Here is a 12,266-nt window from a genome sequence, read left to right as displayed (position 1 = left end):
GCTGCGCCACCGCACCCAAGCCCCATTATAATGGTGGCACTTAGTCTGGACCCCCCCTTCCCAAAATCCTGGCTACGTCCCTGCAGCTATGATATTCACTTGTGCTGATAGAAGGATAGTGCTTCTGTTTATTGATGGTTTTCCTTTTGACCTAGTCGCTATGTCCTGCACATCCAAGAGAGCTCAGGGATTGGGGATCCTGGGGCAATTCGCTGGAATCTGTGCCTATGTCTCCTTCTCGCCTGGGTTATTGTGTACCTCTGTATTCTAAAGGGAGTAAAATCTTCTGGCAAGGTAAGATGTGAATTAGCCATAGGCAGAGTGTGATGTTTTGTTTGTCCTGGAATAAAGAACTAGACTCATTTGTCTGTTACTGCAGAGAATGTGAACCAGCGAGGATGGGAATAATGTAGCATCAGAAGATAAGGAGTGCAAACACAATCTACATATTCTAGGATATAATAAGGAACAATGTTAACATTCTTTGTTAACATTTTGCCTATATAATGTAGATTCAGTTATGAATAACCCACCAATTCTCATCTCAGAATTAATGGTACAAATTTGCATACATAATTTAAAATAACCACTTCCACATACTGTAGTTTGGAGTACTGCAGGGAAAGGGGTGAGCCCTGTCAGAATCAGAAGCAGTGTACAAGGTAGGAATGCAAATGAATATATCATATTGTCCCTGTTCAATTATTTTTGATGTCTTTAGCAGACACATGTTTAATTGTTTCTTTGCAGCCATGAGTGCTAAAAGAATTATTTTATATACAGTAGGTATTTTAAAAAAAACCACCACCAAAATCAAACCCTGTGATTCTCAGCCTTTTGGCAAAGGGATCAAATTCCATACTGGAAAACTAGATTCTCATGTAAGGTACTGCACTTAGGGTGGAAAAATAAAATGCACAGATATAGGATGGGGGACACCTGGCTGAACGAGACTACATTTGAAAGGGATCTAGGAGTCCAAGTAGACCACAAGTTGAATATGAGTCAACAGTGTGATGCGACAGCTAAAAAGGCCAATGCAATTTTAGGTTGCATCAATAAAAGTATAGTGTCTAGATCAAGAGAAGTAACAGAACCACTCTGTTCTGCTTTGGTCAGGCCCCATCTGGAATATTGTGTCCAGTTCTGGGCACCACAATTCAAAAAGGACATTGAGAAACTGGAGCATGTCCAAAGGAGGGCGACTAAAATGGTGAAGGGTCTGGAAACCATGTCCTATGAGGAACGATTTAGGGAGCTGGGGATGTTTAGCCTGGAGAAAAAAAGGTTAAGAGGTGATATGACAGCCCTGTTTAAATATTTGAAGGGATGTCATATTGAGCAGGGAGCAAGCTTGTTTTCTGCTGCTCCAGAGAACAGGACCCAGAATAATGGATTAAAGCTCCAGGAAAAGAAATTCCACCTCAAGATTAGGAAGAACTTCCTGACAGTAAGGGCTGTTCGACAGTGGAACACACTCCCTCGGAATGTGGTGGAGTCTCCTTCTTTGGAGGTGTTTGGATGGCCATCTGTTGGGTATGCTTTGACTGAGATTTCCTGTATGACAGGGGGTTGGACTGGATGGCCCTTGTGATTTTATGATTCTATGGTTCTATGAAATGTTTATAGGGACAGGAACCTATATGCTTCTCAAACAATTATTTGCTGCATGAGGAGGGCCATCCTTCAGAACCATTCATAAATCTCAAGTACTCTTGCAGAGACCTACACACATGTGTAGCAATATCTGTCAGAATACTCAGTGAGTGGAACTTGACAATACATGTGGAATACATGTGAAGTTGTTGACAATACATGTGGAGTTGTTAAAATTAGAGTTGTTACAAACCAAACATGAGCCATTAATATTGTGCAGCTTCAGAAAAACAAACCAATGTGATTTTAGGCTGTATTAATCGAGCTGTGCTTTCTAACTAACTAGAAGTAACTGTCCCATGTTATTCTGTACTAACCCAATTCCAACTCTGTACCCAGTTCTGGGGAGTACACTTTACAAAATACAAGATGATTTAGAAGGGATTCAGAGGAGGGCAACAAGACCCATTTGTGGGGTTGCATGATATGGAAACCAACCTATGTGAGGACAGGTTGTAGGAAGAGTTTTTTTTTAATCTGAAGAAGAGCATGCCAAGGTGTGACATGACAGGAGTCTCCATATATTTGAAAGTGTGTTACTATCATAGAGAAGTCAGCAAAGGATTTATTGCTACCACCTCCATTCCACAAGCATGACTAGACCTAAGAAGCTTAAGTCACAGCAAATTACATTATCTTGAATGCTAGAAGATATATGGCAATCTGCCCCATATTTTTATGGATACCAAAAGTAATAACTGCTTAGTCATGCACCTCTGTCCTCTTGCAGGTTGTGTATTTCACTGCCACATTTCCTTACCTCATCCTGATCATGCTCCTGATTCGTGGTGTGACACTGGAAGGAGCCTGGTTAGGAATCAAATTCTATCTTACACCCCAGTTTGACTTGCTTCTGTCTCCCAAGGTGAGATTTGTGTTGTGTTATTCCATGGAATAAAAAGAATTAATCATGAATAGTCCTTCTGACTACTGGATGTGAAGGATTGTCACATTCAAGGCATGTGTATGCAGTAGAAGATACTTCAAGCTGTGCTGATACATAAGAAAAAGAACTCCACACTGTAAGAATGGTTATAGGTCATGCAGGTTTTAATTGGGTCCCCTGTTGTTCATACTAGTAGAACACTCCTTGAAAAAAATTGTAGATGGAATTGTTAGATTTATTCAAGATTTTTTTTTAGCATCATCCTTGTAATGCATACCAATGGCAACATTAGCATGGCTAAAACAACACACATGCACACATGTAGCTGTAGTTTTCAAGGAGCTTTTAAAACAAGCAAACACATCCAAATGATATTTCTCTTGTCCTGGACTATTTTCTAACAATTCCTGGCACCAGCTGCAACATTTTGTTCCCACTCAAGTGGGTTTATTTTTAATTCAGTATATATTCCCTTCCCTTCTCCTTTCTTTTAGTCTTTCTTTCTTTTTAGCATTCATAGTGCTATGGTGCATCAGTAAATGATACTTTTGCAGTATAGCTTTTAAAAAAAATCAGTGAAGTGAAAATTTGCCCTTCAAAGCATATGCACTTTCAAGTCACCTGTCTTCTTATGGTGACCTCATGAATTTCATAAGGCTTTCCTAGGCAAGGAATACTCAGGGGTGGTTTTGCCAGCTTCTTCCTCTGAAACATGGCTTACAGCACCTAGGATTCATTTGTGGCCTCCCATGCAAATACTAACTAGGTCTGAACCTGCTTAGCTTTCAAGATCAGTTGAAATCTGGTGCCTTTAGGGTACATGATCCCCTCATAAGGAGGACATTTATGGCAGGACACAGGCAACATTGGATACTTTCAGAGCCATTTGAAATAATTTCACTTCATTGAGTGCGGCAAACCTATTGGCAGGGATATATGTTCTGCACTAATAGAGTTTTCCCTTTGAGTTCTGTCAGCACAGGAGGTTAGGTTTGGAATGTTCTGTGTAAGGAGTGTCTGTTCCTTACCATAGTAGTAGCTATAACTTTCTTCTCAAACCTAGCTTGAGTCAATGCTTTCAGAAAATATATTTGGCATGAGCTCATTACAGAAAGCATGAACGTGTTTTAGGCTGCAGAGCAGAGCCCTTCCTGTTTTTCAGTCAACTTCCACTATTTTGCTCCCCTCCATGCTTGTTTTTCTTATGCCTCCCCTCACTGTTTTCTCCCTCCAGGTGTGGATTGAAGCAGCTCTGCAGATCTTCTATTCTCTTGGGGTGGGATTTGGGGGACTTCTCACCTTTGCATCATATAACACCTTCCACCAGAATATTTACAGGTACATGTTTTCAATGTATCACCTCACAAAGAAAGAACACATAGAAAGGTGTTGCTATTAATATCTGTCCCCACTCTGTGTTCTTGGAATGGCCTCCTTTCCCAGAAGAGAATCTACTGTTCAGGGAATGTGGATAGATATTAATTCTGACATTTTTTAAAAATGGAATCATGGATGTGGCAAGCAGAAGTAGAATTAAAAAACAAGTAGAAATACAGATTTTATAAAATGAAGAGGGACATAAATTTTGTACAGAGAAATAATGGAAGCTAAGTAGATAGGTTGTTTGATTGAGGACAGAAAGCAATCTAGAACTTTTAATAGGAGGATAAAGATGTACATATCTACAGTCTACATTTAGTTCAGTGCTTTTTTCCTTAGCTTAATCCTCTTTTGCAAAGTCAATTGAGTGACAAGAAAGTAGCTATTATTAGAAAACTGTGGGCTCCTCTAGATGGGCAAATGTGTTGAGTGTTTTTAACTGGGTTTAACTGAAGTATTTGTAGCTTCAGTTTTCAAAAAGCTTTTAAAACAAAGAAACAAACAGACAAACAAACCACATCCAAACAACATTTGTGTTGTCCTGGACTATTGTCTAACAATTCCTGGCACCAGTTGCAACATTCTGCTCCCACTCTCAAGTGGATTCATTTTTAATGCAATATATATATTCCCTTCTCCTTTTTTATTTTTAGAGTTAATAGAGCTATGGTGCAACAGTAAAATGGCACTTTTGCACTATAGCTCTTTAAAAAACAAACGAACAAACAGAGAATATTTACCCTTCAAACCATACACTCATCTAAGAGCACATTCAGACTGATTGAAAAAGCCAGAAAGTCCAAGATTTTGTTCTTTCCTGTTCTTTCTAATTTTATTCTGAAAATCCATACACATTTTGTTTATCCCAGAATATTTTCTGTCCGCTTCTAGTATGATCAAAAACTTTTTATACCAGCTCCTCAGGTTGGTTTATTTTAGCCCAATATAAAATTGGAAAGAAGAACCAAATCTGAGACCTTTTGATCAGTCTGAATGCACCCCCAGCAAGCTGTGCCCTAGTTTTTTTTTGTGGTGCTTTCTGCACCGGCATTTGGGACGTCCGGAGGACGTCCTATTTTAAAAAAGGGGCGTCTCTTATAGACGCCCCTGGGCCTAGTACGGACTCCGTCCATACAAGATGGCACCGGCCCTTCTACATGGCCGGCGCCATCTTTGCGTATCGGACGCTGAGCGTCCGTACGGGTCGCGTCCTTTGTGACATAGCAAGTGCGCCCCTGGAGCTTCTTTTTCGGTCCGCGTGGGAGTTGCGCCGTCTGAAGGCTCCGGCTCCCCCGCGGACCTACTGGCGGCGGTGGCAGAGCGCCGCAAAGTGGCGGTATGTACCCCGCCAGCCTGTTTTTTAAAAAAACCTTTGCAAGATTCCTAGTGCAGATCCAAGAAATTGCTACAAACAGCTGTCTGAAAAAAATAGAATGAGTGGATGCAGAGGTGACAAAATGTGGCAAAACCCAGCAAAACCCAAGGAGCTATAGCACAAGAATGAATGCTTCTTTCGACCAAGCTAGAAGGTCCATATATTTTGCTTTAAATGGCTAAATAATGGTAGCTGCTAAATGTTAGTAACCTGACTAGCATGCTAGATTGCTAGTAAATGATACATATTTTTCTTAGGGAAAGTTAGCTTTCACTCTTCCTGGTCTGAGGAATAATACTCAACTTTTAACTGGGGTAGAAATAAGAGGTTGGGAACATTATATGGGCAATTTGGTGGTGGTATAATTCATTGTCTTCTCACACCTCCCTGGATTTTCTAAATTGTGAATTCTATAGTATCTCAAAGGCCTGTACTTTTTTTACTCCATGGCTCCTGATTCAGTGCTTGCATTATTATTATTATTATTATTATTATTATTATTATTATTATTATTCTGTAGGGATACGTTTATAGTCACTGTGGGCAATGCAATCACCAGTATCTTAGCTGGCTTTGCCATCTTCTCTGTTTTGGGCTACATGTCCCAAGAACTTGATGTCCCTGTTCAAGAAGTGGCCAAAGCTGGTAAGGACTAAACATTCCTTCTTTCAGAGCATGTATGAGTGGTTTTGTGTGTACTATGTTGTCTAAATATTACCATTTTAAATACCACACTATGAGAATGGCTTACAAACAGTGGTGTAGTGGAGCCAGGGCTTGCAGAATAAAACACATTGATTTTTTTTGTTATCAGGGACAATGCTTTTTTCCCAGCTACCTCTATCACCCATTACCCTGAATTTAGCTGCAATCATCACAATACTTACAAGGTAGGATAGATTTCCCAAGCAATAATGTATTGTCTGGAACTATCCCTGTTGTAATACAAAGTATATGGAAGTGCTTGGTCTTGGATAAGCAATTAAGCCCCATTAATTTTACAACTAATTGCCATGGGGCTAATAAAGACCTTAATCCAGTTGCTAGTCCTAATATAGCCCATTTGAAGTAACTACTGAATGATAAGTCAACACTTATATAAATCTAATTGCTTCAGTAGGTTTATTCTAGTTGGAGCTAGCAATTTGATTTAGGCAGAAAATGCCTAGAACTGGTTTGTTGACACAGACCGATACATCTACCTTCATTTTTGGGCTCTGGAGGCAGAGCTCTGATGACTGACATGAGTACCTCCAGTTTAAAATTTACCACTTCATTACTTGTAAAGGTCTCTCAGACAAAGGTATACAACTCTGTACACAGCCAATCTGTTTGTGAAGTCTCAGTGTTAAATTGTCCTCCCCTTTCTCCCAGTATACATTTTAGAGGAGTTGAGGTATAATGGAATAGATATTCTTAAAGCAGATTGAGTTTCTGTTTTTTTTATCATGAGTATTATGGGAAAAGAAAAGAAAACAGAATGTCAAACTGATTACAAGTTCCTGTGTATATGATACCATGTAATTGTTTAGCAACAATACACTGGAGAGCGAAACAATTATCAAGTTTAAGTTCCAGATAAAACTGCAACCCACCTCCTTATGTCCAGCCTTAAGATTTTCTGGTGCCTCTAGCATAGTATTATTACTGAGAAATTGGAGACAGATTTGTTGAACAATGACAACCCAAGCTCTCCTACCATCTAAGGGTGAATGTTCACCTAATGCTGTGACTCTCTGTTCTTTGTTGGTTGCTCTCTATGGTGAACCATGCCAACTGCACAAAGCAGGGAGCGCTGCTCTCCACAGAACTGTCTGGGTATTAAAAGCCTGGCTCAGAGGTGATCCTTCCTTCTAGCCACATGTAGATGTAGTGGGGGACCACATGCCCTGCAGAGAAGGGGATGGTTTTCCATGTATTTCAGCCAGGCAGTATGTCTTTTTCCAATGTGGGGCTTTAATCTTTATGTTCTATCCTTCCACACCTGTTCCAGATTGCTTTGGTGAAATCTCTCTTCTTTTGACATCACTTAGTCCATTGCCCTTATTATCTGCATCCATGAACTCAGTTGTATAATTCCAGCCATGGCTCTTTTTATTCTTTGCCTGTCTTCCAGGTCCAGGTTTGGCTTTTGTGGTCTACCCGCAAGCCATGACAATGCTTCCTCTTTCTCCTTTCTGGTCTTTCCTTTTTTTCTTCATGCTGTTAACTCTTGGTTTGGACAGTCAGGTAAGGATGTTGTCTGCTCTGAGGGAGTACTTCATGGGTATGCCTTCAAGTGGTTGATCCTTATGGCTTTAAAGGAGAATCTGTTTTTGTCTGTTTACAGTTTGCCTTTCTGGAGACCATAGTCACTGCTGTGACAGATGAGTTCCCCTATTACCTGCGTCCAAAGAAGGCTTTTTTCTCAGGTGTTGTTTGTGTGGCAATGTTCCTGATGGGACTCATTCTCACAACAGAGGTAAGCCAACTGGATAGTCACATTGTAGCAATATTTTAGGGTGCTCACTTTCATGAAGATTTAAAGGAGAAAGTGGTGTTAGTCTAAAAAGGAAAAAAGGGAAGAACCAAAGAGAAGTTCCTATCTTATCTAGTCAACTATGGCCCCATACAGACAGGCCAAAATAAAGATGCTTTGGGTCACTTTGGAGATATGCTGTTTAAATGATGCATGCATCCTAAGAGTCCAGAAGCTATGCCAAAGCTATGCTCCAGGTGTGGCTTCCGGACTCTTAGAACTCATGCATCATTTAAACAGTATACCTCCAAAGTAACCCAAAGCAGCTTTAATTTGGCTTGTCTGTATGGGCCCTATGTAGAGCAGTACAAGTGATTGTAGGGAGAGCACAGCAGATTTCTGACTTACTAGCCACAGAAAATAGCCTCTTTTATGAATAGCGTGCTATGATTATTCCAAGGTTCAAAATATGAACAGTGACTGATCAAATGAATTGTATTGGTTGGGTTTATACATAGCCAAGTTGTGCTTTTTTGCATTCCTATTTAGTGTTTCCAAACCTTAGTGTTAGCCAATCACAAATAGAAACCATGGTTTCTTGTTTCCTTATTAACTCTTTAAACCATGGCTTGACCTTAGGTCTGAACCTAAAACCATGAATTGTCCTGGACTTGCTATCCAGCTGACCACATGAAATGGGAATTGACAAAAAGAAAGGAAGTGAAACAGAGCAGAAATTGGGGGGGGGACTTATTTGTTGGGGCTTTTGTGGCAATTCATGGCTAATGCAACAAACCATTGCTTAGCATGACAGGTGAATGAAAGCATTGCTTCTTTACTGTTATAGGCGGAACTCATTAACACTCCTGGAGTGCCTAATTTAACACATGGTTACAGTGTTCACACTTTCTAAATAATCAGGTTATTAAAATTGGCCTGTAGAGTAGGATGGATTACTGCTGGTAAAGGCCAAACTAAACTGATTCAGAAAGGCATGTAGGATTTAATTAAGGATTCTTATTGGTTTTAACTGTGCAACTGTGAATTGGCAAATACTGTAGATTAGGAACAGGCTTTGGTATTGGAACAGGTATTACTTCTTCTCTCTAGGGTGGAATGTATTGGCTGGTGCTGCTGGATGACTACAGTGCTGGGTTTGGACTCATGGTGGTGGTCATTACCACTTGCCTGGTGGTAACCCGTGTGTATGGTAAGGCAAGGGGATTGGATTTTGCTCAGTCTTTGACTGCTTGAATATTTTGTGTAGAGGTTTGCACTCATTAAAAGTGAGATGAAAGACATAGTGTGGTATGGGGCTTTGGAAAGCTGCAGAGTTAGCAAGATCGGTTTGGCCTAGTCATTCTCTGTCACTGATGACTGGTCACCAGAAGGTAAACAAGGGCATAATTTGCAAGTTTCATGGCTAGCCACTTATCCTTGAGAAAATCCCATTATGGAAAACAGGATAATTGCCTGGAATATGCATCCTTCTTAATACCTTCTTTGACCTTTGCACTACTATTCTGGTTGGTTCATGGAGCCATAAAGCTTTACCCTTTGTTAAAAAGCAGTTGTGCAACATAATCTTATGGATATTTACTTGGAAGTAAGTCCCACTGTGTTCAATGAAATTTACGCTCACGTAGTCCTAGGCTGTCACCATATACACTGCCCCTTTAGAGTAAGCCCCATTGAACACAAAGAATTTTACTTTAAGGTGAACATGGATAAGATTGTACTATTAATGAATCAGATACCAAACCCCTGAGACATTGTCTGTTTTTTTCATGTTCTCTATAGGCATGAAAAGGTTTTGCCGTGATATTCACATGATGCTGGGTTTCAAACCAGGGATATACTTTAAAGCCTGTTGGTTGTTCCTGTCCCCAGTAACAATGACGGTAACTATGCTTGTCCTGAACAGTTTTTGTCATGTACTCTCCTTATCTTTTGGGAAGAATTTCTTATTCTAAACCCTGTGGGGCTTTAGTAGCATGGGTAGGGGTAGGGGAATGATTTACCCATTGCACTCAAAACAGATGAGAAATCCTTGGCTTAGACTTGTTATCCAATATCTGATGCTCTGTTTCAGGCACTACTGGTGTATAGCATAATCAAGTACCAACCTTCAACGTATAATGGAACTTACCGTTTTCCCTTTTGGGCTGAGGCCCTGGGCATCTTGATGGGAATCTTCTCCTGCCTGATGATACCCATAGGGATGGTTTTTGCAGTGCTCAAAGAGGAAGGGACACTCTGGCAAGTAAGTAACAAACATGTAATCCAGCAGCACTATACAAGGAGATTTGGTTTTAACCATTCTCTTCCCTAGATTACAATGTAGACACTTTTTAAAAAACACACTCTGTTTGTTGAGCTTTTTCTTCTTTTTCTCCTGTGAGGAGAATTAGGACTTTATCACATGAGGCTATAAAAGCAAAATTTAAACAGAATAAAAGTGTCTTTGGCAGATACTTATCACACAATGTCTTATCTGCCTTGCATTCCATTCACTTTTTCATTGATGAACAAAACCCATCAATAGGCTCTCAATCTTACTGCTATTCCGTTACTGCCTTCATACATGTATGTAATCTCATTTCTGCTAGTCATTTTGAACCACTAAATGAAAAAAAGCAACATAAAATTTATTGTCATCGCTCTCATTTTCATTTTCTCCTTATTCGTATAATCATAGAATCCTAGAGCTGGAAAGGACCCCAAAGGCCATGCAAACATATACAACTAAAGCACTCCTGAAAGATGCCCATTCAATCTCCATTTAAATATTTCCAGAGAAAGAGAGTCCACTACTTTCCAAGGCAGTATATTCACCCACAAACAACTGTTCCTAGTATTCAAGTGGAATCTCTTTTCTTCAGATATGGATACACTGGTTCGTGTCGTAGTCTCTGGAGCAATTAGCTTTGGCAGAGCATTTCTGTGTCTACATCTGAATTTTTCAAGGTTGGAATGCTCCAACTTTTCTTAAGCAGTAGGTGGAGAAGACTGAAATTTGTTGCCATTTTTTGCTTTTCTCTCCTACTGTAAATAATGGGAGAGAAACATTTAAACTAGGTCTCAGCTTGATATATTATCCCATCTTTGGGATATGACGGAGGCCAGGAAAGTCTTTGGATACTGTGAATCATGCGCTTCCTCACCCACACCATCACCCATTCAATTTCTCTCTCACTTTCTAACATCTGAGTTCAGGGAGGTAGGCAGGGGGAGAAGTGCCATAGCAAGCAGAAGCAGGAAAGAGGTTATGAGAACAGATCTTCTCTTCTTGCCATCTCAGGAACCATAGCACTGCATGCTTAAATGAACAGAACCCTTTCCCCCAGTCTATCATGTTGTGGCAAAAGGTGTCCTCTAGTGGCATATATGTACATTGCATAGACGTGAATTGATTTTATAAGAAGAACTAAAACCACTACCTGTAGGAAAAACATCCAAATTCATCAATTCTGCTTTTGTTTAACATAACGTAGGATAATGCTCCTAATTTCAAACTTGTTTAGAATCTATATGTGTTTTGACCAATATATATGTTTCACATAGAGAGAACAATTATGCATTCATTGCATAACCATCAGCAAGTTTTAAAATTCAAGTTAAGAGGAGGTAGGGTTGCCATAAGTCAGGACTTCCATACCGGGACAAATGTAGGACAAATGTAGGACAATTTTTTAAAATGTAGGACATGGTTTTTTAAAATGGAGGACACACGAAAAATTTGATGATTTTTTAAAAAATGTTAATATAAATGCATGTTTCTTAGGCATGATCAAAATGGAGGACATTTGGGCATTATTCCTAGACAGATGACAGAAAAGTACTTCCCTTTCTGGCCAAACCACCCCCACTCCATTCCAAAACACACACAACAGCACATTTGGGCATTTCACATGGCTTTACATAACATGGCCTCTTGCATATTTCAGAGGCTTATTCCATAACCAAACCCCTTGGGTTTAACACTTAGTATGATTTAACATGGCTATGCATATTTAACATGGCTATGCATATTGAACATGTCAAGATGGTTTCACAAGAAGTGGATTTGCCATTTCAGGTTTCTTGACCCAAATGTACTTCTCAGAAGTGTGTACTTGGTCAAGGGACTCTGATTTTTCTTCACTGCTCATGAGTTTGTAAAAATCAGAGCAACTTACATTGGCCTTGCCTCAGAGGCTGGCTGATATCAATATCACCATCCTCCTCCTCATCACTATCATTATCCAAGCAAGGCAGGCTTGTTAGCATTCAAAACACCAAAATGCACTTTGGAAAGTCACACCATCTCAGCTTCAGAAAGAGTGAGCACAGGCCTCAGAAGCTGACTGATATCAATATCACCATCCTCCTCCTCATCACTATCATTATCCAAGCAAGGCAGGCTTGTTAGCATTCAAAGCACCAAAATGCACTTTGGAAAGTCACACCATCTCGGCTTCAGAAAGAGTGAGCACAGGCCTCAGAAGCTGACTGATATCAATATCACCATC

At 40.0% G+C, this 12,266-nt stretch overlaps 1 protein-coding gene across 1 annotated transcript in view; it reads left to right on the top strand.

Annotated features, from left to right (window-relative positions):
• The window catches only part of SLC6A7 (solute carrier family 6 member 7), a 34,488-nt gene that overhangs the window by 19,718 nt on the left and 2,504 nt on the right, over positions 1-12,266 (top strand). The window contains exons 5-13 of the mRNA XM_042455663.1: positions 156-294; positions 2,387-2,521; positions 3,777-3,880; positions 5,818-5,942; positions 7,414-7,526; positions 7,627-7,758; positions 8,866-8,965; positions 9,556-9,656; positions 9,848-10,018. Of these exons, the coding sequence (XP_042311597.1) occupies positions 156-294; positions 2,387-2,521; positions 3,777-3,880; positions 5,818-5,942; positions 7,414-7,526; positions 7,627-7,758; positions 8,866-8,965; positions 9,556-9,656; positions 9,848-10,018 (1,120 nt within the window). The remainder of the gene's footprint in view (positions 1-155; positions 295-2,386; positions 2,522-3,776; positions 3,881-5,817; positions 5,943-7,413; positions 7,527-7,626; positions 7,759-8,865; positions 8,966-9,555; positions 9,657-9,847; positions 10,019-12,266) is intronic.

The sequence above is a fragment of the Sceloporus undulatus genome, chromosome 2 (assembly GCF_019175285.1).
Source record: "Sceloporus undulatus isolate JIND9_A2432 ecotype Alabama chromosome 2, SceUnd_v1.1, whole genome shotgun sequence".
In the NCBI taxonomy this organism is placed as follows: Eukaryota; Metazoa; Chordata; class Lepidosauria; order Squamata; family Phrynosomatidae; genus Sceloporus; species Sceloporus undulatus.
This window is presented reverse-complemented; position numbering and strand designations above follow the sequence as displayed.